At 41.0% G+C, this 26,913-nt stretch overlaps 2 protein-coding genes across 5 annotated transcripts in view; both read left to right on the forward strand.

The window, feature by feature from the left end:
* Positions 1–2,584, forward strand: part of LOC117460246 (semaphorin-5B-like) — a 48,326-nt gene extending 45,742 nt beyond the window's left edge. For both annotated transcript variants that reach the window (XM_034101538.1, XM_034101546.1), the window contains one exon: positions 807–2,584. In XM_034101538.1, coding sequence (XP_033957429.1) covers positions 807–968 — 162 coding nt within the window. In that variant the 3' untranslated portion in view covers positions 969–2,584. The remainder of the gene's footprint in view (positions 1–806) is intronic.
* Positions 2,585–7,376: 4,792 nt separating this feature from the next.
* On the forward strand, positions 7,377–26,737 carry LOC117460267 (voltage-dependent L-type calcium channel subunit beta-4-like). 3 transcript variants are annotated; one of them, XM_071205562.1, is made up of 16 exons: positions 7,377–7,530; positions 8,198–8,199; positions 8,564–8,604; positions 8,906–8,989; positions 14,846–15,016; positions 15,576–15,698; positions 16,388–16,515; positions 17,088–17,164; positions 17,560–17,579; positions 19,283–19,363; positions 20,705–20,763; positions 20,853–20,962; positions 21,190–21,341; positions 22,078–22,173; positions 22,960–23,145; positions 23,377–26,737. In XM_071205562.1, exons 1-16 carry the CDS (start codon positions 7,454–7,456, stop codon positions 23,638–23,640), a joined length of 1,671 nt encoding a protein of 556 aa, XP_071061663.1. In that variant the 5' UTR covers positions 7,377–7,453; the 3' UTR covers positions 23,641–26,737. The 3 variants fall into 3 exon arrangements, with proteins under 3 accessions (XP_071061663.1, XP_071061660.1, XP_071061664.1); XM_071205559.1 differs by lacking the exons at positions 8,198–8,199; positions 8,564–8,604; XM_071205563.1 differs by lacking the exons at positions 7,377–7,530; positions 8,198–8,199; positions 8,564–8,604; positions 8,906–8,989 and adding an exon at positions 10,589–11,046.
* Positions 26,738–26,913: the final 176 nt, after the last annotated feature.

The following is a 26,913-nucleotide window of genomic DNA, read 5'->3' on the forward strand; positions in this document are numbered from 1 at the left end:
TCTACTTCTTACATGTTGAACTCAAATACCTGTACTTTCTACTTCTCACATGTTGAACACTAATACCTGTACTTTCTACTTCTTACATGTTGAACTCAAATACCTGTACTTTCTACTTCTCACATGTTGAACTCAAATACCTGTACTTTCTACTTCTCACATGTTGAACACTAATACCTGTACTTTCTACTTCTTACATGTTGAACTCAAATACCTGTACTTTCTACTTCTTACATGTTGAACTCAAATACCTGTACTTTCTACTTCTCACATGTTGAACTCAAATACCTGTACTTTCTACTTCTCACATGTTGAACTCAAATACCTGTACTTTCTACTTCTCACATGTTGAACTCAAATACCTGTACTTTCTACTTCTTACATGTTGAACTCAAATACCTGTACTTTCTACTTCTCACATGTTGAACTCAAATACCTGTACTTTCTACTTCTCACATGTTGAACTCAAATACCTGTACTTTCTACTTCTCACATGTTGAACTCAAATACCTGTACTAGTGTGCCATGTAATTGGTGTTTTATGACGTCTGCCTGTATTGTTTTGTGTTCATTTGTTGTAACTTTGATCATGCTGCTCTATTGATTTTAATCTCAATGAGACTTTTACCTGGTTTAATAAAGGATATATATATAGAAACTGCCCGATGCTAACTTGCATTATGTTGGGCAATTGGCACAAGTAGCATAAGCAGACATACTTCTTCCAGCTCTGTAGCCAGATAATAACAGATACACAGATTTGAAAAGGTGTGTAACATCTCGCTCCTTGTGTCTCCACCCTACAGACGTTAAACAAGAACAATCTCCACGTGAACGACGAGACGTGCAACCATTTCCCCTCCCCGCTGCCCGCCAGCAACATGTTCGCCACCACCTACTACCCCCCCAGCCTGGGCAAGTACGACTTCCACCCAGACTCGCCCTGCAGGACCTACCTGCACAGCTGAGAGGAGGCTCTGAACACAAAGCACCCCTCTGTCACTCTCACAAGACCCCACCATGAAGTGTTTCCTCACTCATAGAAATACGAGTTGCTACTGTCCAACATGCAAAGAACATACGGTTTGGAGCGTACACCATTTAAACCAATTACACTTTTTCTCCTTTTCTTCCTAAACTCTAGCTGGAGGAGGAAATCCTTGAAAGCCATTCAAAGGTTTGGTCACATGAGACAAAATCCTCATAAGTTGCTGCTCGTAGTTTAATATTCTATAAAAAAGGTGTTAAATCACATTATAAAGTATAATACATTCTGCAGGACTCGACCTAAATGCATAGCAAATGTGACCGCACCTTGAGTGTCCTTTAAGTTTTCCACATTCTTCAAATACTCTCACAAAGTCTCCTGTTGCCATGAAAGCTGGCGGGCTTTTTGTTCTTGCCTATTCTTCAAAAAATGGTGTATAATGAAACCAACACTCACAGAACTTTCCCTTACTTCGCCGCCTTGTTTGTGTGAAGGATCCAGACTTCCTGGACGATGTTTTTTATCTGGATGTTCACCGGACTGAGAGGAGACCCATCTGCTAGTTTGGGGATTTTCCCTTTCCCTCATTTTCAGCAGGTGGGTTCAGAGGACTCAGTAATGATGTACAATATTTACCCTGGACACATAAGACTGATATCTGTGATGAAAACCTGAAACTGAAATGATCACCATTCTTCATCCTATGCAGCGAAGAAGCAAAGAAATGACTTTTTTTTTTGCTTTAATGTTCATATTTAGCAGAAACAGCAACGGAAAAGACACTGAAGAAGACAATTCTGACACTGCTCACTACCGCATGTGCTGCACGTTGTAAACAATTATGTGTTGACTTTTCTGTTAAATATTTTCCGTATGTTCACAGATGTCACTGTTTCATATTTAATCGATTTTGGGGCATTTTTTGTCGGTCACACTCATATTTCCGAGACATGGAAAACAGAGTTGTCTTTAATAGAAACACTTTATCAGGTACATTTGTTTACATCAAATGTCTATTCTCCATATATGTTAAATATATTTTGCGACTTAAATACTTTCAGGAAACTTCTTGGAAATTATTCTGACTCTAAAGTAATATGCGACTAAAACAGGACCATATTTCTAATATTTAAGTCACTCCATCCTGCGACATGTATATATATCCCATTGTGTTTCTAAATTGTAAATACCAAGTGATGCATTCAGGTGTTGTGTAGCGTCAACAAACCACACTCTTACACAAAATACAGTACATGTGTGTATAAAGTGTACAAATATGTGTGTATGTATTTGGCCTACTCAGCTGAAATATTGGCTGCATCCTCTCCCTGTGCTGTGACAGAAAAGGTTGTGTTTTGTACTTAAAAAACTTTTTTAAAGATCCTTATGGACTTCTCCGTTCTGCTGTAATGAAATGATTGATGTGAATTTGACATAACACTGCCTTTTGGACACTGTGAACTTTTGCTACTTTATATTTTTGTATAATGTGCACTGTAAAAAAAAAAAAAGGAGGAAAAAATATGAATATCAATTTTGGTGCCAATATGTTTTGGTTTTGCATGCTGAACGCTCAACCACAATATTAAAACAAGTCTCAAGATTCAAATAAACTTTTTTCAAGATTTAAAAACGAGCATATGTCTGTTTTCCCCAAAGATTTGCACACCTGCAAAGTAGTTTTTACAATCTTAAAGGTGGGGTAGGTAAGTTTGAGAAACCGGCTCGAGATCGCTAGAATTTGAAAATACACAACCGGAGAAAATCTGCCACTTCCTTACAGAGCCCCTCCTCCAACACACACGAACGCGCACATGACCAATGAGGGCACGAGATAAGTTTGTGCCCCGATGGAAGGCTGACAGGCAGGTAGGCCATTGTACTTTTCGGCTTCTACAGATGCAATTTTGTTATGGATTTTTTGTCAAAGCACTTCAGATATTCATTGCTATCGGGATGTTAAGAGCATTCCATGGAATATAACAAAAAGTGTATCTCGAGCCGGTTTCTGAAACTTACCTACCCCACCTTTAATGTTAAGATTGTTGGATTTTATTTTCAAAATACAGGAACAAAAACTTTTTTAATCCACTCACTGATTTTCTTTCTGTCTCTAAAGTGGTTTGACTCGAAGACACGAGTTACTCACTGCTCTTTGTAGTGTCTTATCCCTCAGCTTCCATCATGTGTCTTTAATAATTGACGTGTCTTGAGAGGAGACATGCATGCCGGTAAATCACCATTTTGTCCTTTATAGCATCGTGATTATTTTTCTATCTTTCATGTAGGCAGGAGCTCTTAAACTGATGAATAATAGACGCAAAGGAAGGTGAAGAAGGTGGAGGACAGGGCAGAAGTTACCTGTGCAGGTATTTAATTATTCATTTCAGTGTATTAGTCGTAAAACCGAGTTTGGGGTTTTAAGTAGAGTGCAGCGATTTACTCTCACTTTTAATTACAAACCCATTTACCTCCAACAGCGTAGCACCCGTTCTCACATCGTTGCTCTGAGCTGCACTCCAGTGTTTAGTATTCATAGTCCAGCGAGCAGGGAGAGTTGAATCTGCTGGTAAAACCTCTGGGTCACTTGGGCACTACTTTCTTTTATTTATTCATCTGAATGTCTTCTTTGCTCTTCCATTTAGAAAACTGGATCAAATTGAAGTCCATAAATATTACAAAAAAACAAAAGATGCACTCAAGAAAAAGCCTCAACAACGACCCCGTCACATTTGACTCTTGTGTGGGTTTTGGTGAGTTGTTTCCTAAACTTATTCATAATTATACAAACATAAAACTGTATTATAATAACTATTTCTACCAGGTCTTTCACTTATGGATGTATGGACATGACCACAATAATTTTTCTATTATTTACTATATACATTTAAGCATGTATATATACACATACATATATACTTTTTATAATTATAGCTTGATTTGTATTGACTTATCGTACATTTTAGCCAACATGATGTAAAAATAAACAATTATAAGAATTGAGTTTTGCACAGTTTGGTTAACAGAGTCCATGTTAACTTGTATTCTGGTTGTGTAGAGTTCTTTTATTTAGGTTTGAACCATTAAGGACCATTTAGACTTCATTTCACATCCAAAGGTTCATTCAAATGCTGCTCCTATATAAAATCAGTCTGGATCAAAAGTGTCCAACCATGAAAACACAACTTAATCCTCCCACTTTACAGTGTGTTAATCCACCACGTCCACTCTTAGAAGATTTGACTGATCAAAGTGTCGCTGAACACGTGAAGACATAAGTCCATGAAACAAAGCGGCTCATTTTCATATCTTTGAAGGACCTTATCAAAAGTTCTCAGAGACGTAGAAAGCTGTTACTACATTTGTCGTTTCTTGGACTCACATGCTTCTGCTGTAAAGCCACAAATACGTGCCACGGGACCACGCGGCTGTCTCAAGGGATTCATCACAGGCAACAAAGTGGTTTAAATGTGGACCAGTCTTCAGGTTCAACCGGAGGAGAGAGCTATTCAAAGCATAGTGACTCAGATATTTGAAGGTGAGTGCAGAGACACTCAGGTAACAACCTGCAGATGTGGAGCACTCAGCGTATTGGGAAGATAGATGGAGGACTGCCTGATCACTCAGTGTTCTCAGTTATTTTTGTCCACCGGAAGAGTCAAACAAGAATACAAATTGCTCCTGTAACATGTGTCTGTAGCTGATCCCCTGCAGGGCTTTTTAAGACATGACACACATGTTATCTACACAAACACAACTACACTGAACACAAATATAAACGCAACACTTTTGTTTTTGCTCCCATTTTTCATGAGATGAACTCAAAGATCTAAAACATTTTCTATATACACAAAATAACCATTTCTCTCAAATATTGTTCACAAATCTGAAACAATCTGTGATAGTGAGCACTTCTCCTTTGCCGAGATAATCCATCCCACCTCACAGGTGTGGCATATCAAGATGCTGATTCGACAGCATGATTATTGCACAGGTGTGCCTTAGGCTGGCCACAATAAAAGGCCACTCTGAAACGTGCAGTTTTGCTTTATTGGGGGGGTCTGGGGGGGTCCGAAAACCAGTCAGTATCTGGTGTGAGGGGTAGGGGTAGGGTAATGTTGTGAATCGAGTGGCCCATGGTGGTGGTGGGGTTATGGTATGGGCAGACGTATGTTATGGACGACGAACACAGGTGCATTTTATTGATGGCATTGTGAATGCACAGAGATACCGTGACGAGATCCTGAGGCCCATTGTTGTGCCATTCATCCACGACCATCACCTCATGTTGCAGCGTGATAATGCACGGCCCCATGTTGCAAGGATCTGTACACAATTCCTGGAGGCTGAAAACATCCCAGTTCTTGCATGGCCAGCATACTCAGCGGACATGTCACCCATTGAGCATGTTTGGGATGCTCTGGATCGGTGTATACGACAGCGTGTTCCAGTTCCTGCCAATATACAGCAACTTCACACAGCTATTGAAGAGGAGTGGACCAACATTCCATTCCACAGGCCACGATCACCAACCTGATCAACTCTATGCGAAGGAGATGTGTTGCACTGCGTGAGGCAAATGGTGGACACACCAGATACTGACTGGTTTTCGGACCCCCCCAGACCCCCCCAATAAAGCAAACCTGCACGTTTCAGGGTGGCCTTTTATTGTGGCCAGCCTAAGGCACACCTGTGCAATAATCATGCTGTCTAATCAGCATCTTGATATGCCACACCTGTGAGGTGGATGGATTATCTCGGCAAAGGAGAAGTGCTCACTATCACAGATTGTTTCAGATTTGTGAACAATATTTGAGAGAAATGGTTATTTTGTGTAAATAGAAAATGTTTTAGATCTTTGAGTTCATCTCATGAAAAAAAACAAAAGTGTTGCGTTTATATTTTTGTTCAGTGTATAATGGTGTTATCAATTAAGTGAGCAAGGTTAATGGCTTACTGTTGTATACACAACATGTTTTTAAGACAGATACACAATGGATTATGTGCCCAAACATGCATCTCATGACACCACCCTCTAGACCTGCAGCAGTAAAATACCTCACCCTGATTATTGGCCCTTAAAACACCCGTAGCTGTTTTGAAGGACAATGGTGCCATCTGCTGGGCAAAGACAGTCACAGCAGCATGCAGTATTTCTAAAATTACCGGTATTAATAGACCTTAAGTGATCCTCGGATCTAAAGGAGGGGTTTGCACACACAGCACAATATGCATTGAAATAGCACCAGACGTACATTTGGCTATTGATCTCAACACAAACTAAAAAAAAGCACAGAAAGTATTGATGAAATTGAACTATTTTGGCAACTCTACTAAGAGATTTGTTCACAATTAGGCATGGGGATGGATGTATAATGCTTTGTGGGTTTTAAACTCCATATGAAGAGCACTATTTTGCAGAGATTAACAGTGAAAGCTCCAATGCATGACCTAATTGCCTACTTTTCAACAATACTCTATTATAAGAATATGCCACAACCTTGTTGGAGTAGCATCAACAATATTACTGTCGGTACAATTTTGAGGTACTTGTAATTTACTTGAGTATTACCATGTGTTGCTTTTGTACTTCTTCCTGATAAGAATTCAGTGGTTAATGGTGTACTTTTCCTCCACTACGTGTATTGAATAATTTTAGATACAGATGTGGATGAATTATGTGAAATATAATCAAGTGTTAAATCAGACTTTAGTTCCACCTGGAGTCACTACTACCCTGCAGAATACAAAGTCATTCAAACTAGCTGCACCTTCACAAGCTTTGAGAACACTTTAATGATCAATCATTATAAAACATATCATATATTATTCTGAAATGGACCAATCTGCACAATGACTACTTTTATCTGAAACAGGTTTATTACCAGGTACACGTACGAGGAATTTGACTTGGTGTCGTTGTGCAAACATACAAATAATACAAAACAACCGTTTAAAAAAAAGAACACAGATAGCGATCTATAACACTGTAATATAAAATATAGCAATACAATAAAGCAGTAATTCACATTGAAACAGAATGCAATCAATTATAGAATATAACATATGTGCAGTAAGCAATATTGTCAACATTGTGTGCATTAATGTAATGCATGGAGTCAACTTTTTACTGTTGGTACTTTGAGTATATTTGGATCCTGATGATTTGGAAAGTAAATCCAAAACATGTTAAATGTGTATCATGAATTGCTCCTTGTTGCAACCAACCCTGGAAATAGTCACAATGTGCCTCTTTAAGACAGCTACCCTACTTTTCAGGCTAATTTAAGCTCGCCCCCACCCCTCCGGTTTGTTAAAAATAGTTCCGTCCATCACTCAGGTGCAGAAGCAGCCTGTGCATGAGAGAGATCCTGCAGGAAGCAGCGGAACACCTGAAGCTGGAGCACCGGAACCCGAACTCCCTCCGCTGGACCGGCCCGGAGCAGCAGCCCGGCCTCTGGACCGATGTCCTGGCAGAAATGTCTCGACACGTCTACATACGGAACAAAATTGGAGAGGGCATCCAAGCGCCCATCTTTCAGGTTGGTTCTTAATGAACTATCTAAATGGATGATTACTTCGCGACAGTTACTTTACGGCAAATAATAACGAATAAGAATAAGAACTCTGTCAACGCTGAATACCGAGTGAGTTTCAGGCAAAAAGTTGTACCTTTTTTACATTTGAACACCTTTCTACTAAAAGTTGCAAGCTGGGGAAGACTCCATGACTCCCTGTGACCAAAATGCCCTGATTTAACTCGGGTTTGAGACCTTTTTTTAAGAAACAAAACCACTTCTGTTGATTATATATGCATTTTAGACCAGGTGTACGTTTACTTACTTGAGAAATATATCGTTTTTCTATTTTGCTAGACTTTTAATAAACCATATGTTCTTTCAGAGCAACAAAAAGTTAATTTCAGTGGGACTAACATTAATGTTTTTGACCTGAGTCTCTTGACATGTTTTGCATCATGTTAATGTTATTATGGATTAATATGGGGATCATTTGAAGTTATATCATGTTATTGATTGAATAAATGCTATTGCTTGTCAACTCCCAAACCATGCAGCATTTCATTTTATTGTGTTAAACCTAGTTGTTCATTCAAAGCCATTGCATTGAAATTAAATGCTGCTAGGTGGACCAGAGTTTATCAAATAGAATAATTTCACGTTTTCTTCAACATTCAAAATGTATTTTCAGAGGTCTGATGTGTTCACCTGTAATTAGAGGACTGTATCTTCCTCTGTTCGATAACTATTCTTTTCTTTTGACTCGATTGATCGTTAGAGGCGACCGGCGGATTATTATAGAACATTATTCAGATTTAGCCAACTTTATTTTTCACATCTCTTCTTGGTTTTGGCTTGAATTGAGACAGAGGCGAGATGCTGGCCCAGATTAGTGGCCCTGTTTTATCAATTCAGGGAAGTAGGTTCTGTCTTTTTTACACTGACATTGTCATTAACTCTGGAGACTTGAACAGAAATGGGGCAAATCACTGGCAGATAATTAATTGAGCTCCCTGGAGATTAACTCTGCTGGTTATATTTGGACTTTTTGGACGAGAAACGGAACAAAATGGAGAAAGTCAGGCGGTACGGAGGAAAGTAGTGTGCAGGAGAACATCTAGTGAAAAGACATCCAGTCTGATTTTGTGGTGTTAGATGATGTGTCTTCTGCGTTATGGGTATCGTACCTGCAAGTGTGTTTGTAGGGCTGATGTTATTGTACCGTACTTTAACATGTATTGAATATGTGAAAAAGCCAGTGGATCGTGTATTAGCTGCATAAGGCTTCATTTAATGCAATCGTACAGATGTAACGGATTCTCACAAAGAGAAATTCCGAGACTCTTGAACATGGAAAGTGTTTCTGCAGGATGAAATCTTGTTATATTTTCCCACTCAGGTGAATCGAGGGACTTATTCCAGGAGGAGCCGCCTGAAGAGATCTGATGGCAGCACCACCTCTACCAGCTTCATCCTCAGACAGGTACTGACACACAAGCCTGGGATGTAAAGCAGAATACCGTCACTGGTTGGGAAATGATTCCTTTTTCATTAAACATTTCCTAATTGCAGTTAAGGAAAGACAGGTTTCTATATATCCATAGCTTCAATTTCAAGTAAAGTACATTACACAAGCTTTATTAAGAGAGATGGTTCGTTTAAGTTGTCCGAAAATATACAATAACAAAATACAAGAAACTGGCCATTTGATATATATAATTTTTAAAGTTATGATGAGACTTAAACCTTCGATTATTTTGGATATAAGAAGTTTAAATAGGAAATAAATATATAAAGACCTGGGGCTGGATATCGATACTGATGCCTACAGTATCCTATTGTTAAAAAGTACAAACATTTTAATATAATAACAAATAGTTGGTGTTGCATACATTTAAAATAATTGCCTCCCAGAATTCTGGATTAAAGTTAGATATCTTTTGTGATACAGATCATTAAATATATGATCAAGAAGAAGTAAAGCATTCATAATCTATAGATCAGGGGGGTCAAACTCAAATACACAGTGGGCCAAAATAAAAAAAATCAGTACTAGTCGAGGGCCGGACTGGCTCAATGTTTATTGCAAAACGTATTGAAATGAACTTATTGCACATATTCAACCTGGAACTAACAAAGCTTAAATAATTGCCTATAAAAACAACATTAAATAATCAGTTGCATTAATTTCTTATGGCTCTATCTGCAGCTTTTCCAGAGTCATTTCTTATGATAAAATTTTTCCACAGGCCAACAGCAGCTTCAACAAAACTATTTCCCTCAAAGAACAAACCAAACATGCCCTGTTGTCGAGAGAGAGAAAGAGCAACAGGAAACATCCATTGCTGCTCTGTGATGCTAGTTCAGACACTTGGCATCTCATCTTGGGTGCAAGGTCATCAATGTTTGGGCTCAGGCTCTGAGCGGAGGAGACCCTCAGGATGGAGTGAAGGTGTGCGTGCAATATACCGGCGGGCCAGATCTAATAGGAATTAGAAATTATCCTTCGGGCCGAAATTAAATCCACCACGGGCCTGATTTGGCCCCCGGGCCTCGAGTTTGACACGTGTGCTCTAGAGGTTTGTAACCATGATTACATTTTCTTTACCACAATAAAAATATCCAGCAATATATGACATTGAGTCATTGTCTCAGTATTTCTAAAATCCTTGTTGTCCAATACACTAAATCTCCCTAAAAACGAAATGCATGCGTCCACCTATTGAGACCATGTGACTATATAGAAATGTCACTCTGGATTTGCTTCACATGTGGAAATAAATGCCATTTTTCAAACACGTGGATCCAGTGTACGAAGGAATGAACCCTCTGCGTGTAATCACGATGGGACTGAAGGTATTTATCTGCTCTCTGGAGGATCAATAGGCGAGTGAGGATGAGCGCTTGCAGGGAAATGGAGGATGCTGCTCCCCTCTTTTTCCTCCTCCATCCCCCTCCCCCGATCCTTGCTACCTCCCCGCACACAAAAAAAAAAAAATCAAGGAAAGCGCTCATCCAAGCTGAGTGGACAGCCAGCCAGCCAATCAGCTGCCTGCACATTGGCTCTGTCATCAGGCTTGGATATTGAGGAAGGATCCACTGCTGCTGCTGCTGCTGCTGCTGCTACTGCTGCTCATTGTGTATATGTATATGTGTGTGTGTATGTGTGTGTGTGATGAAATGAAATGCAAGGATTGGGCTACCTCCAGGGAGAGCCTCTCCATCCTATAATGTGAAGCCAGCCAGCAGCGCCGTGAGATCAGGGAGAAGCTGCATCCATCAACGGGCCTCCGGAGGACCAGGCGTGAGCCAACGGGAGGGGAGATCTTTTTTAAATTATTCTTCTCTGCTGTGGGAGAGAAGGGATTGTCGTCATTCCCCCCATCCATCCTTTTTCGTTTCCTCCTCTGAGGTGCCCCCTCCTTCCTGCTTCGCCTCCACTCTCATTTTTCCCCCTCATTCTTCTAGAGGCGCTCGTTGGAATATCAAACCTCCATGTATGACAATTTGTACCTGCATGGATTTGAAGACTCGGAGGCGGTGAGTGTTCGGATGTGTGTGTGAATCTGCTGTGGGTTTATTGATGAAAGAACTGCACTCTCACACACACACACACACACACACACACACAGCAGGCCTTTGATGGGTACAGCGTAGCGTGATCGTGGGCTATGCTTCACTGGAAGGGGGTTGGGTGGGTGTATGTGTGTGGAGGGGGGGTGCACATTAGGCAGATGGCTTCTGACGTGTGACATTCACACAGCAATTTATACATTTCTGTACATCTGTATGTGCGTGCGATGTGTGTTTCTGTACGTGATGTCTACGTGACTTAAGTATGAACGAGACATTTAGTTTTCATCACACTCTCGGAGATGGACCGAAGATGGAAAGATGTTAATCACTCCTTAATCACTCCCCGAAGGCCCATAACATGGTCACATCCAGGTGATCAATGTTTCAGCATTTATCACTTTAAGAAAAATGCAGCCGGGTATTTTTGATGTGACCCGGTGACTGCGTTATGTATAGGCTCTGCCGCCGAGGAGAAACATGCGTCGTGATGTCACTAAGTGGATTCTGATGCTGATGAGTCACATGCTGAAGCTACTCCATTGGATAATAGCTCGGATGCTACGGTGCTACCTTAACGCTTCCACACAGATGCACGAGATGATGTTCACAGGCACTTGCTAGTGTTGGATTGAAATTTATAAAAAAAATATGGAGGCTAAATGGTCTTGAGGACAAATACAATGACGATTGTATTGTAGGGGGATTGGAGTCAACTTTTCAGGCTTGCCAGAAACCGGAATCTATTGTATATTAAATGATATCCGTTACGCTAAAAGTGATAGTCAAGGTGTTACATTTTCATATATTTTTGAAGGACCTGCGATAGATGGAAGTTACAAAAAGGACTGGTCTCATTGGAAGAAGCAAAGGCCAAGATGTCCTTATTTGTAGTCAGTTGTAATGTATGGGTTTAACCACCAGTCCCACTATTCAACTTATTTTACCATTATACGCTCCCTGCAAACTCTAAATTCCCAGTTTCTTATCCAAGCTTTTTTAGTTGAGTGCATCTCATGCTTAGATAACCCTCAGGACATCACTGTGACATCATTAGAGGGTATTGTCCTCGCTTTAAAAAGCCAAAGAGGACATAATAAAACCATTTTCAGAGCCTCTACTACTTATCATGACGTGTAAAATCTGTGAAATGCCCCTTTTTTAATATGTTACTTTTACCATACTTGACTATTTCCCGATCGGAGCAATGAATCTGAGTTGTTTAGAAATCGTACAAAGACCCACTGAGCTTGATATTTCCTTTTGGGTTCCTCAAACATAGCACTTTGTGATTTAATGCACACGATGGAGACGAGCTGATGTCAGACCTTGCTGCTGCCAGCTTGTAGAAAGCGAAAAGTGCTTTGCTGGGATGCCCAGCCTGATTGATCTTCTGGAGACTAATGGTCTTCCTTAATTGAATCTTCATTAGTGGCTGATTGTTTGGATTAACACGGCAGAAGAAAGCACTTGGTCCAGACATGTCCCAGCAACAGCAAAAAAAAGGAACCGTTGCATTACTGGAATTCTCCGTGTGTGGCGGGATCAAATACTGCAAGTCTAGCATGTCTCAAAGCACTTAAGTGAAATAAACCTTACAGAGTGCAGGAAAAAGGACAGCAAGGAAGCAAAGAGGAATCTGATCGAACGAAAAAAATACTGTATTTCATATCCACTCTTACCTCCCCTCGTAGGTCAAAATGGTGCAGGATTAATGCAGAGATATCGACACAAATGACTGATCAGTTATTTTAAAGTGTTTGCCCTTTTTTAAAGTTGCATCAAACCAACTAAAGTTTCCTGTTATTTCCTGTTTTTATTTTGTTTTAAAAACCTCTCCAAGTGTCATGCAGAAGAAGCCAATTACCTTGGTGTTTTTTGGTGATGAATCTTAATGCTAATGAGTCATAGTATTTTCCAAATGACTCGATGTGACATCAAGCTGAAATGACAAAGGACACATTTGAAACTAGTGTAAGGATGGAGAAATTCTTGATGCAGCAGAGTTAGGAATCCACATGTCTGGCATCTAAAGCTATACGTTCATGTGATCTGTGGTATTTGGTCAATCATTCCAGGACAAATATTAGCCGATCTATACGGATAAAAGCCTGGGTATAAAAGGGCCAATTGTAAACACATATATATTCATTTATGTTCTCATATTTACAGAATCTTTGAATCCTGCAAACAAATTAATTTGTCCTTTTGTAATGAGGAGGAATCTAAAACTCATACATTAAAATCTACCAACAGTCAGGTTGTGAGATTAAACGTACCGATACATTTCCTACATATTTAGCTTGTACATCTCTTTCAATTTTTTACAATTTATATCATCATTTATCTTCAGTTTTCACTTGCAATGCATGTTTTTTTCTCTCCTGGGGTTTGGTCTTCCATAAAACGGTGACTAACCCGGACATTGATGTTTCCACACGCTTCAGCCTCTGTGAATATGTACGAGTTAATGTGTGGAAATGTGCACGAGGCGTGGATATGCTGCACTGTGTGTCAGTGTCATGACTGTAGGAACGATAACATCAGGCAAAGTAAAATGAAACCTCCTTTTCCAAAAGGGAGTCGTAATCAAAGTCATCACATTCCAGAATTGTGTCTTAAAGGTGGGGTAGGTACATTTGAGAAACCGGCTCGAGATCGCTAGAATTTGAAAATACACAACCGGAGAAAATCTACCACTTCCTTATAGAGCCCCTCCTCCAACACACACGAACGCGCACATGACCAATGAGGGCACGAGATAAGTTTGTGCCCCGATGGAAGGCTGACAGGCAGGTAGGCCATCCTGTACGGTAAAAAGTACAACCAATCCGTTTAGCCGGCCCGGCTAAACGGATTGGTTGTACTTTTTACAGTATTACGGCTTCCACAGATGACATTTTTTTATGTATTTTTTGTCAAAGCACTTAAGATATTCATTGCTATCGGGATGTTAAGAGCATTCCATGGAATATAACAAAAAGTGTATCTCGAGCCGGTTTCTGAAACTTACCTACCCCACCTTTAAGTGTGATTTTTTTTCTTTTTGGCAGTGTGTGTGTAGTCAGACAAACTGCCGACGTTACGGGAAAGACAATTCCACTTTGTTTGATGCTCCTGGCATCTATTTCACCTGTATTGCATTCACAGTGCCAAGAGGCTGGACTTGGCCATGCAAGTTGATGTGAACCCAAAAAGACAGTCTTCGGTCCCACGAAGAAGCGTCTCCTTAAGTGGATCTGGTTTTGCTTTGCAGCTGTTCAATATCTCTTGGATGGAGCTACAGTGCTTTTGTCTTTTAAGCCATTTCGTCCACTTTTTCTCTCCTCGATGTTGGAGAAATGCCTCAATGAATCAACCAATCAGGAGTGCTACTGTTTGAATGCCTTGATCTCACATTTACAATACTGTGGCATTTCCTGTTTTTGCTTTTGCCCTCTGTATTCGATGGAAAGTTACCACAATATCGCCTGACGTGACTATTTCACGATAAGTGCCTTTAACACTTGATGCTGGTTTCTGAAACATTGGGAAAACACACTTTGATGGTCCCAATATCACCCTAAATAATCAGGTCTATCGTTAGTAGTAGGCATCTAAAACCCACCCAGTTCTGCCAAGAAATGGATAAAAAAAAATGCATCAAATTAAATAAAAATGCATGATCATTTTGACAATTGATATAATAATTAAACTAGTTGTTGTTGTTGCTGCTCTAAGAACGTGAGTGTGCAAGGTTCAAGGCTTTTGTGTCGTGTGCTTGCAGGGCTCAGCTGATTCATACACTAGCAGACCATCAGACTCAGATGTCTCTCTGGAGGAGGAGCGCGAGGTGCCGGCTCCGGTCCAGAGCCAGAGCCCCAGCCAGAGCCAAGGACCGGGACAGAGCCCGCAGGAGAAGGAGCAGCAGGCCACCGTCCAGCTGGAGAGAGCCAAGGTGCTCCACGACACATTCATCTGCAGCTATGTTTAAATTCACACTCTAGAAAGGCTAATGAGAAAGCTGGAGATAATGGCTGAGTCAAAAGCCTGCTTTACTGTCAATCTTTCAGTGTGTGTGCAGACGGAGAGATCGAAATACCCTTTCCCACAATCCCGAATACAAAAACATGTATACAGTTGTGGTCAAAGGCTTACGTACACTTGTAAAGAACACGTATTTCATGACAGTCTTGACTTTTCAATAACTTCTACAACTCTTATTTTTATTGGAGCACATTCTACTTTGTCACAAAACGAAAATCATGAGGTTTGGTTCTTTTGTATGTATATTTTTAACCCAGCAGATTTTCAGAAGAGCCATTATACATTCATAAAATAACCACACTTCAGGATTTTTGTTTTGTGACTATGTGCTCCAATCACTCTATCACAGGAAAATAAGAGTTGTAGAAATGATATCAATATCTTTGGGAAATGTACATTAGTGTGAATCCCTGCTCACTTTGTAGAGGAATATATATAGTGATGTGATTGGCTAAATGTCCGTCCTGCAGACTAAACCTGTGGCGTTCGCTGTGAGGACGAACGTCAGCTACTGTGGCGCTCTGGATGAGGATGTTCCAGTGCCGGCCACCGCCATCTCCTTCGACGCCAAGGACTTCCTCCACATAAAAGAGGTGCTTTTTACACATGACACCTGCTGAGATAATTGCCCGCATTTTTACGTCTACTATGGATCCCAGTTTCTCAAATCCTCTCAACATGTGGATTTCTCAGACTACAATCCAAAGATATTCACTGTAATAATGAAACCCAGTGACCGGCACATTTTAAAGACTTAAAATAGCAGTTTCCTTAATGATTGAACAATTCTCAAGATATTTGTCTGTATTTTTTTGCCCACCATCGAACCCAGTTTCTCAATTTCTCTCTCAATGTGGATTTCTCAAACAAATCTATGAAATTCTTCTGACCTGAGCTCCTCCAGCAATGCAACATGTATAATAAAATACAAAAAAAATAGTGCAAGAAGTCTATATACATGTAAATATGATATGAAATTAAATAATGTACATTAAGACAAAATTAAATACGGTATATTGCGGTGATAACTATTTATAGAAATAAGTAGATTATGTGATCGTCGTTTAATACATGAGGTTACTCTTTTAATTAAACTATTCACATTTTACACTGTAACTTTTATTCATGTCTTATTATTTAGCTTTTTAAAGCTCTTAATGTCTTTCATTTTTGTAAAGCGCTTTGAATTGCTTTGTGTTGAAAGGTGCTATATAAATAAACTTGCCTCTAAAGATTTCCCTTGTGTTTCCCCTCTCTTTTGGTGTCGTGTTGTGCTGTGCAGAAGTTCAACAACGACTGGTGGATCGGGCGGTTAGTGAAGGAGGGCTGTGAGATCGGCTTCATCCCCAGCCCTCTGAAGCTCGAGAACATCCGGCTGCAGCAGGAGCAGAAGAGAGGACGAGTCCAAGGGTAAGTCGCAGAAAGCCACACTTCTCACTGTGACTAAGCCTTACGTGGTCACATGACGTATAACGTTGACACAAAATGAGTAAGCGGTTATTTTCTTCTGTTACCCAGGTCTGCTTATGACCATTTACTCCATCACTTGCCTGTAACAGTTGTAATAGCTGTAATTAGCCTCTTAGTTTCAGTGTGTAATGTGTCTTGAAAGTGCTGTCCTCCAGAGTAACTCTCAGGCACTTCCTCAAGCCTGGGGTGTTGAGTTTAATACTAATCTCCCCAGACTGGAGGGCTTCAGAGCTTCACTTACTAGCATGGCCTTTTGTCCCAAAGCTTTACACACAGGAAGAGGCATTTACAGTCACCCAGGGATATGATGAGCATACCTATAAAGCACGCTGCCTTTCAGAGATGTTGGGAAGTCTAAGAAGCACCATATGTTTAATCCTGCAGTATAAAATAAGCGTTAAATAATATTCCGTTGTTTTGCACATTTCCTCTGCAGTAAGTTAAATCCCATGTTTCCACATTAATACCACGGTGTGTTTCTGTCTTTCTTTATCCCCTCTTGTCTTTTCCAGTAAGTCTGGAGGGAACTCTTCTTCCAGTGTAGAGGATGAGGTTTCTGCCTCTATCCGGCCCCTCATATCCTCGGCAGGTGAGGACTTCGGTCAGGGGGAGAGGGCTGTTAGTGGCCAGCTTAGAGCCCACTTCCTGAACAACGAATAAGACTCTAAACCCTTGCCCATTCTCTGCGTAGAGCATAAGTCTTTGGTACATTTTCCCATGATCCTCCTCTTCCTCCAGTTGAGGACTGCAGGCGTTCTGAGACCCAACGACAAGACTATGAACCCCCCCTGAACTGCACTCATGTGTGAATATGACTTTAGGACTAATAGGAATGCTGTGTTTTTTGTTTATCATATCGGATATCATTGCTAGGTTTCATTTTCAAAGATTTTTTTCTGATGTGACGCATGTTTTTCTGAGATATTGTGGCGGCGCCTCCCCTGGCAGCAGATACTGACGACTGTCTTCTCTCCCCTCCTACAGGAAAGCAGAAACAGAAAGTGGTAAGTTGGTGACGGTAAAAAAACACTCATTCACCATCTTCTAAATTCGTGTTTTGCCACCATCATGAAATGTAACAGGAAGTTACAACCCCGTATCATGTCCCGTGATACAGCGCCAAGTCATCATCTCTGTGATCACAAAGTACTCTAGTGCCAAGTGTAGAAGTGCTGCTTCCTCTCCTCATGAAACATTTTGGGGAAAGAAGAAGATATTTCACAATTAGTGTTAAACATGTATCATATTGGATGCTGTTGTTGGAGATTTGTAGCCAAAGTTAAAACGCTAAAAACGCAACATCTTGCAAAAAACAGCGTCTGAGGGCTTCTTAACATTTAACAAACTATGAATGTGTCATACCTACTTAACGGGAAGAAACTCCGCTATCAGACAATATTAACCATTTTTAGCTAAACGAAACACAAGGGTAATAACAAAGGCTCTGAATTAGCCCTGAGCGAAAAAATGCTAACGCACTTAGCACATAACTCACGGTAAAATACCCTTATTACTTATCGGATCTGCACAAAGAAGATATCGGCTAGCAAGCTGAGATTCCACAGATTCCAGAAATATAAGTATCATCACTGAGCGGTCACTTTGAAATGATTACTGATAATCCATCACTCCATTTCTATGTCCATAACGGAGTTTTCATATATAGCTGCTATCGCTAGAAACTGGAGTGTATGACAGCTTCCGGTTTGGGGCATTCTGGCTACGCATCACTCATTCACCAATGGGTAATGTTTAGATGGATTTTAGGAACTTCCCCTCGATTCCATTGGCTCTAACGGTTAACAAGAGATGTCAATCATCAAAATCGAACGACGCGGGCCAGAGATATGGAAAATGCACCCAAATGACCCCAGACGGGTTTTTTTTTGTGCTAAACCTCTCTAAAAAGGTCAAATTCCACTTGTTTTGCATCAATCTTGATACAGTGTACTTATTATATGTTATAGTTTGGATTCCTAAAGCTTTTAGTCTACCATCCCATCATTCAAGGGTGGTTTTCACTGTAAGTAATGTTTTATTTTTGGACGGACACTATCATTTACAATTTTTTACTATGTTCAATCATAAAATAAAAAACATCGATATTAATTCTGACTTTTCTACATCCAACTCACAGGTTTATCATTACTTTGAGAAAAAAGATTATTAATGTACCCCTTTTAGAAGGGAAGATATAGTCAATTGTTCTGGGAATGTCAGTTTCGAGCCTGAGGCCTGAAAAACAGGCTCGGTTAAAAAAAAAAAAATAGATAACTTCATTTTAAGAATATGAATCCAGGCTTTCTGCATATCCATTCATATCCATATTTACTGCAGTATATTGCCAAATACAATTTAAACTCAAGACAAAAATAAATCAAATGGCCTCAACTGGTAACATTCCCTAAAAGTCTGCTATAGCGTTAAATGGTCGGTAAAAATGTACACGTCAAACATGTTCCTTCAAATGTGTCTTTAACATCAAGTCACTTAACTAAATATAATATAATTATTGGCTGTATTATCAATAATCGTGTCATCAATATGTTTGACAAAGTGCATTATCATTTGCCTCAGAGTGGCAGAACACATGTCACTGTGATAGCTCAGCTGACTCCTTCACATTTCTCTGCTGTGCATATCTTTCATGTCAAAGCTAATGTTCATATTTATTTTGCTGCTGATTAAAATGTGTTTATGCTGACAGACGGAGCACGTCCCCCCGTACGACGTGGTTCCCTCCATGAGGCCTGTGGTGCTGGTGGGACCCTCGCTCAAAGGTTATGAGGTGAGCAACCACCCCTTATCGTTAGACAGAAAATCAAAAGTCCCCTGTCACTGATTTACGGCCTTTGCAGTGCACCGAGATCACTGAAGGGAGATGTTCGTCTTTCCCCGAGTCCCCAAAATAGCTCGCTGTTGGCGCAGTTAATTGTGAGTGTGTCAGCGCCCACGTAACATCCAGATTGCAGCGAGACTAACAAGGAGACGAGGAGGTCAGAGGAAAATATGTGTTTGGCTTTTAACCGTCTCATTGCTTCCACTACTGGTTATGACAGCGACGCAGGACAGAGACAAGATCCAGTACTGTAATTATCATGAGTGGAAGAAAAGAGCTTTTATTATTTGTTGGAGGAGGTTTAGAAAAACTCATTTGGGATTTTTAAATCAAATCAAATCAAGTTTTATTTATACAGCACATTTATAAACGATTTTTGGTCGAGCCAAAGTGCTGTACATAAAATAAAAATAGCCTACATTAGAGACACTTTACAGCAAATACAACAGCACAGATTGTTCAGAATATCAGTATGACAATACGACACCCTCTGTCCTCAGACCCTCTGTCCTTAGGCCCTCTGTCCTTAGAGCCTCTGTCCTCAGACCCTCTGTCCTTAGACCCTCACATCGTACAAGGAAACACTTCCAGAGAAAACCCACAGTTTAAGGGAACATGGGAGAAACCTCAGGGAGAGCAGCAGAGGAGGGATCCCTCTCCCAGGACGGACTGACGTGCAATAGATGCCGTGTGTACATTTAAAAGATAATACATTTTACAGCATATAGACCGAATGTTAGGAAATGCATGTGTCTGTAATAAGAAGATGAATCCACGAGGATGTCAGCTTTTAGATGTGGATGGTCTTCAAAGAGGGGCTTCAACTCAATATCAAAGTAGTAAAGTCGTATACTATTAAGAACACATTACATGTCACTTGTTAGACGCTTTCATCCAAAGCGACTTACATACTCAACACTGTGGGCAATACATGCTGACTGCAGTGGGGTTTGAACCTGGCTGAGACCCCCTGATCCGAACACCAACGCACAACCCACTGCCCCACACGCCTCGCCTGTTGTGAAGGCTGCAAAGTGCTGTTGACACCCTTCACATGACACACAGATCCATAGCTGGCAAATTGAGCAATTGCAACACACACATAAAAGCAAGAGGGATAAGAGAAGCAAGAAAAGTGCGTCAGTCCAGCCATCGTTTTGTACTTCATTATGAACCAATTATCTGACCAGATGCAACATCATTTTATAATCACACAGCCCTTAATTACCGAAATAACAACGACCAATCCCTACGTCCTTTTCCTAACTCTCCTCTCTCCTTCCTCCGCAGGTTACAGACATGATGCAGAAAGCGCTGTTTGACTTCCTGAAGCACAGGTTTGACGGCAGGTAAGACGAGCGTGGCAGCTGATTGGACCCTGTGATGATGGTGCGACAGATATATTGGTGAATGCTTTTCCTTCCTCGCCATTCGACAGGATATCTATCACGCGAGTCACGGCAGACATATCGTTAGCAAAGAGGTCTGTGCTCAACAACCCCAGCAAGAGAGCCATCATCGAACGATCCAACACTCGCTCCAGTCTAGGTAAGTCATCTCAGTTTTGCCCAGGATGCTTAGTTCAAAGTATAAAGCCTTAAAATGTTTCTACACCTGTAAGAACATAGAAAATGATAATCGAAACACAAAAGAACGTTGAGTTAACTTCTAGAAAGCTTTAGGTATTCCCATGATGGGTGAATGGAATCCATTGTTTACACAGAACTATGAACATTTCTCTCGTGGTGTATCTGAATGGTTCCTTGTCTCTCCAGCGGAGGTGCAGAGTGAGATCGAGAGGATCTTTGAGTTGGCGCGTTCCCTCCAGCTGGTGATTTTGGACGCCGACACCATCAACCACCCGGCGCAGCTCCTCAAGACCTCCCTGGCCCCCATAATAGTTCACGTTAAAGTCTCCTCGCCAAAGGTACTGAGGGTCGGGACGACACAACCAAATATCTGTGTCAAGCTCTGAAGTAGCTTCATCCCCCGAGTGGTTTTAAAACACTGGTTTAATTCCGCTTTTATCTGGTTTACATTTGGTGGAGACAAACAAGAAGACATGTGACAGGTAACGGTCTCTATTAGGATGATATTAACCTCCACTGGTGCAGCAGCTGCATGGACGAGTATGTCTGCTGCTCCTCAATGAACTCCCACAGATCAGTAGAAGTCTGATTTGGAACGGTGCATTTGTTTAAATGCAGTCACATCCTGGTTTGTTTCACACCACACTTCTCCGAGCATGAAAGGGGCTTGTTTTACTGCACAGCAGAACTGACCTGTCTGCAGACTCACCAGGAAGCGGCGACATCGCCTGTAAAAACCAGGAGACGGGAGAAATACGCCCCGTAACGTGGGTCATTACATTGCATAATATGGGAACTCAAACATGCATCAAATATTTTTAATTTCACAAACGAAAGACGGGAGTAATAGATGAATCAATTAACTTTATGTTAGACCTATACAAGATAAAGATAGACATGATAGTGCTGACACCATCAAATCTGCACATTATCCCCAGTTGTTTTATTTGTCACTTCGTTGCTCGAGAGCTAGATTCCCTTTCTGCACTCGTGACGACGTCGTAGAGGACTGAGCGACCCCTGGTTCAGAGTTGATACATTCAGAGTAAGTGGAGCGTCGTGTTCTGTCCGCAGGTTCTGCAGCGGCTCGTGAAGTCCAGAGGGAAATCCCAGAGCAAACATCTGAACGTCCAGCTGGTGGCGGCGGACAAGCTGGCTCAGTGTCCTCCAGTGAGTGGCCAGCGCTTTATTCTTAGCCTCATACTTTTGTTATGAGGAAAAGATATCTTGTACATTTATTTAAAAATATCCTTCTTTTTGGTATTACTGGTGATCTAACTATTTTAAAGCGGCTAAGGATAATTTTGTTTTGTTGTGATAGATGTGTGTGATCAGACATATTTTGTGTATCTTAAAACCTAAATTATGTATATTATAATTCAAATGATTTTGGATTTACACATCACGTGCAAACAGGTTTGAACATAAAGCCATTTATTCCCACTTTTCCACTCACACAATCTCCTCTAGTCAATTAAATTGTAAAATAAAAATGGATTCACATTCACCATGTTTCAACCAATCACAGCAGGTATCCTATCATTTAGTGCAACCAATCAGCCCCTTAAAATCAATTGAGTTATTTAAGTTTTTCAGTATTTATATTGTGAGTTATATATATCATTGCTATCTTAAAACCTAAATGAGATATATTATAATACCAATGATTTTGGATTTGCACATCACCTGCAATTAGGTTTTAACATAAAGCCATTTATTCCCATTTTTCCTCCATCATATTTAACATTTATTTCCGTTCACCTTCTTTCAGCCAATCACAGCGGGCAATCATTCATTGCAACCAATCGGCCCCTTAAAATCTATTTACCTTTTTCAGTATTTACCATACTAATATAATATAAAGATGGCAGTCTGGACACAACAGGAAGTCATTCATCGTGTGTCCATGAGTGTCTTCATACCTGCTCCCTCCCTCTGACCATCTGCCTCCAACAGGAAATGTTCGACATCATCCTGGACGAGAACCAGCTGGAGGACGCCTGCGAGCACCTGGCTGAGTACCTGGAGGCGTACTGGAAGGCCACTCACACCTCCATGGCCACGCCCCTGAACCCCCTGCTGGGGCGCAACCTGGGGCCCACCACCCTCACCCCCTACCCCACCAGCATCTCTGGGCTGCAGGTACACATACGAGGAATTTGACTTGATGTCGTGGTGCATACATTCAGATTCAAGGCTTTTATTGTCTCTACAGTGTAGTTTGAATCCTGAATGAGAAGATGTACCCATGGCTTCAAATGTGATCATTAATGTGGAAGCGCGTTGATTTCTCTGACTGCTCACAACAGGGTGTTCTAGTTAAGTCGTGCTGTCTCCAGCCTCACTGTGTCCTCCATGTGTTCATGTGATCAGCAGAGCCAAAAGATCCGACAGAGCAACCACACGGGAGACCACTCGACCCCGAACGAGCGGCGCAACCTGATGACATCGGACGAGAACTACCACAACGAGCGGGCGCACAAGGGACGCAACCGCATGTCTTCAGGCTCGCAGCACAGCCGGGAGCAGCAGGACCCCTACCAGGACTACCAGGACCCCTATCAGGATGCATACAAGCCCCACCGCAACCGCAGCTCTCCGGGCAGCTACAGCCACGACTCCAGACACCGACTCTGAGCAACATCCCATCGTCCCATCATCACCAGGGTCCCAACCGGCCCAGAGTCCCAAACTAACGCTGCCACAGAGCCCAGACGGTCCCAAAAATGTTACCTTTGTGTTAATTTGTTTTCGTCTACCTGGCTATTTTCTCTCTTCTTTAAAAAAAAAAAAAAAAGAAATCCAACAGAATCAGGTGTTTTGTTTTTAAAAAATCAAGCTGCCAGGGCAAACCCCCGTCAATCAACAGTAGTGAAGAGCTGCAGGATGCCACCCTGTTAGTAATGCTGTCAAATGCATTCCTTTTGGGATTGTGCTAACAGAGCTCAGCAGCGCAGATGGAGCTCGTTGGGGTCGGGGGTCAGGGGTCAGATGGTGATGGTGTGTGGGCTTCAAAAGGCCCGGGACTTGGCGCCTTGTCGGAGGAAAGTCCGCCGCACACAGACTGCTGAAAGGCTGCTGACCCAAACCCTGGGCCGTGTATAAATCCTCTCCATTTAGCTTATTGCATGCTGATAGATGATCCGCATCCACTTCATCGATCTTTTGTACCTAGCATTCTGGATTCTCTTATAATGAGGTGTAGATACGGAGGTCCAATTTTCTAAATCACCTGATTTGTGCGGACAGGCGTAACGGTGGTGGGGGTTTGTGTGCAGATGATATCGGGCTGCTAGTTTTTGAAAAACTGGGGCTTCACATTCCCAAACTATTTTGCTATTTGAGAGTCACTTCGAGCAAGGCCAGCTTTTCTGTAGCATAGCTTTTAGGATTTTCTTTCGGGTGGAAACCCCTCAGTGTCCCAGCAGAATCTGATCACCCCGTAGGACGAGGCTTCAGGCAATAGATGTCGGATAGTAAAGTAAAACACAATAGCAAAATAGCACTTGAGACGAGGACTCGAAGAAAAGCACCTTTGTTGTCGTTTGATAGACTAAAAGAGCATCTGCTGCCCACACTACATTTATTTTGCATTTATTAGCATTGAATCAAAGTCGTTAAAACTAAAGTTCAGATGGTGAGTGAAGCATTGAAGTTCCTTCCTGTAGTTTTCTTTTAGGGTATTAAAAACGTGACATGGCAGGATCGGTTGCATCATGTTCATTCTCTGTGTAGCTGGCATGTTGTCCTGACTGCAGAGCATGTTCCCTCCACACGTTAAATAAAACCCTACTGTAAGCAAGTTGATGTTTGTAGAAGTATACGGCACATCTCTCAAAAAAAAAAAAACAAGAAAAGAAAGATGGCCCAAAAGACAGATGAGTGAGAACCCTGAAACGGAAAGCACTGCTTGATGTCACGCAGAGTTTAAGAGGGATTGCATGACTCCAAAATGGAGGCGCCATTGTGATGAGTTTCTAATAATTCAGGATCACGTTAGCAGGTAGAAAGTCAAGTTTGTGAAAGATAACATGGGCGAGATGAACCCTACCCACAATGCTTTGTGTCTGCAAACAGAGAGCTGCTGTGGTTGTCAGATTGTGATATCTCATCTCCAGATCACAAAGTGAACATGAAATAGATGTCTTAATATCACAGAACAAAGGTCTTCCATACTCCTTCCACCTTTTTGAAAGAAATAAGCTAACAAAAGTTGTCATGTGGAGATGGGACTTTTTTGATGCCCTGCCGTTTCCGTACAATATTTGGCATCGTCTTAAGACACCGAATAACGATCCATTCTTTTTGATTGATATCACAATTGCACAGTATAACAGCCCACAAACGAGTTCTTTAGCACGTTCAGACAAAGTGTTGAAGCTTCTCTTAACATCGAGAGCGCTTTCCTTCTGAGAAATATGATGTTCAGTATTGTGATCATTCCCTAAAGTTTAGTGTTATTTAAAGTGTTAAGATTTGAGAAACGACGGCCGCTAGCAAGGCGGGACAATGTTTGATTTGATAAGAGTAATTACTTGTACTGTTATTCTGTGAGGCAAGTCGGAATGCGAATGTTCACAAAGTTAATTCTGACTTATATAATAGACATTTAATTTGAAAAAGACGACTGTAATTAGCAAAGCCACTTCTCTAAAGTCTGCCCTGATGTTAAATACTGAGCAAATGTTTTCCCATGGTGCAAAGCATCTCGAAATAATGCATTGATTTAAATGTGTACGGTATTTTCTCTTAATATATCACTTTGTATAGATCTAGATGAAAGGGATAACACTTTTATAGCACAAAGGATTAAGCAAAAAACAATGTGAATCTGGTGTAAGGGCATAGATTATTTACAAGTTGTTTTCTTTCCCGTGAATCTCCTTCAGTGTTTGGTACATGGAGACTGCAAATGAAAAAGAACGTGTACTGTGAACGTCTCATTCTGCCCCATAGCATGGATCCCATTGGTTGATTGAACAGGGATCCATTCTCCATTCAAATCAACTCAATGTTGAGCTGGGCTGCTTGAGCCAATCAGAAGGCATTCAAGTCTTTGTAAACAACAACAACGCTCTCTTGCAGACCAATAAAGGGAAGTGTGTCCTGGATCCCGGCCTGTTGTCTCCTAAAGTAATGCATTACACATTTTATTTTCCATGGATAAAACCTCACAAAACACAGAACTTAAAGGAGGGTTTTTTTGTGGGAAAGTGTAAAACAAAATAGTTAAAAACAAAAGAACAAATATTTATTCCAGTAGAAAAGTAATAGATGAATATTTGCTGGCGATTATTTTTATAACAAGTGTACATAATGTCTTTGAGAGATGCTATTCGCTGTATACATGTGCTGAAATGAGACGACGATGACCCACGTGGAACAGCAAGGTCCAGTATACAAAGTTTCAGTAATGTGCAATACGAAACGGCATGCTGTTTTAAAATGAGGAACTTCATGTACTGTACTATGCAACCGCAAACTGTGTACATCGCTTCATGTGGCTTCTCCACCCTTCTCAAGCAGCTCCATCTGGACTTCTAAGGGATTTTTGTGTTTGGTTTTTTTTCTGTGGAAGATGAAACCCTAAGCGGCTAATGCGGTATTGCATGCATAATATACCATTCTAATTTATAAAAAGAAAAATACATGAAATTGGAGGCGATTGTGTTTAAGGCAAAGCTACAAGTGACTTAAAACATTTCTTTTTCAAAAATAAAAGAGTCGTTCTAAAGTTGTTGACGGTATTTACATTTCATGAATCTTATTGTGTTGTGATCTGTTCTTTTAATCAACATCTGCACTTATCTTTAAGGTCCAAATAGCCACATGAGCAGGTCATAAGCTCTACGAAACATTAATGTCAGAGGTTGTGTGTTCGAATCCTCGTGATGCAGTGCTTTAATCAAA

Source organism: Pseudochaenichthys georgianus, chromosome 2, assembly GCF_902827115.2.
Source record: "Pseudochaenichthys georgianus chromosome 2, fPseGeo1.2, whole genome shotgun sequence".
Taxonomy (NCBI): domain Eukaryota; kingdom Metazoa; phylum Chordata; class Actinopteri; order Perciformes; family Channichthyidae; genus Pseudochaenichthys; species Pseudochaenichthys georgianus.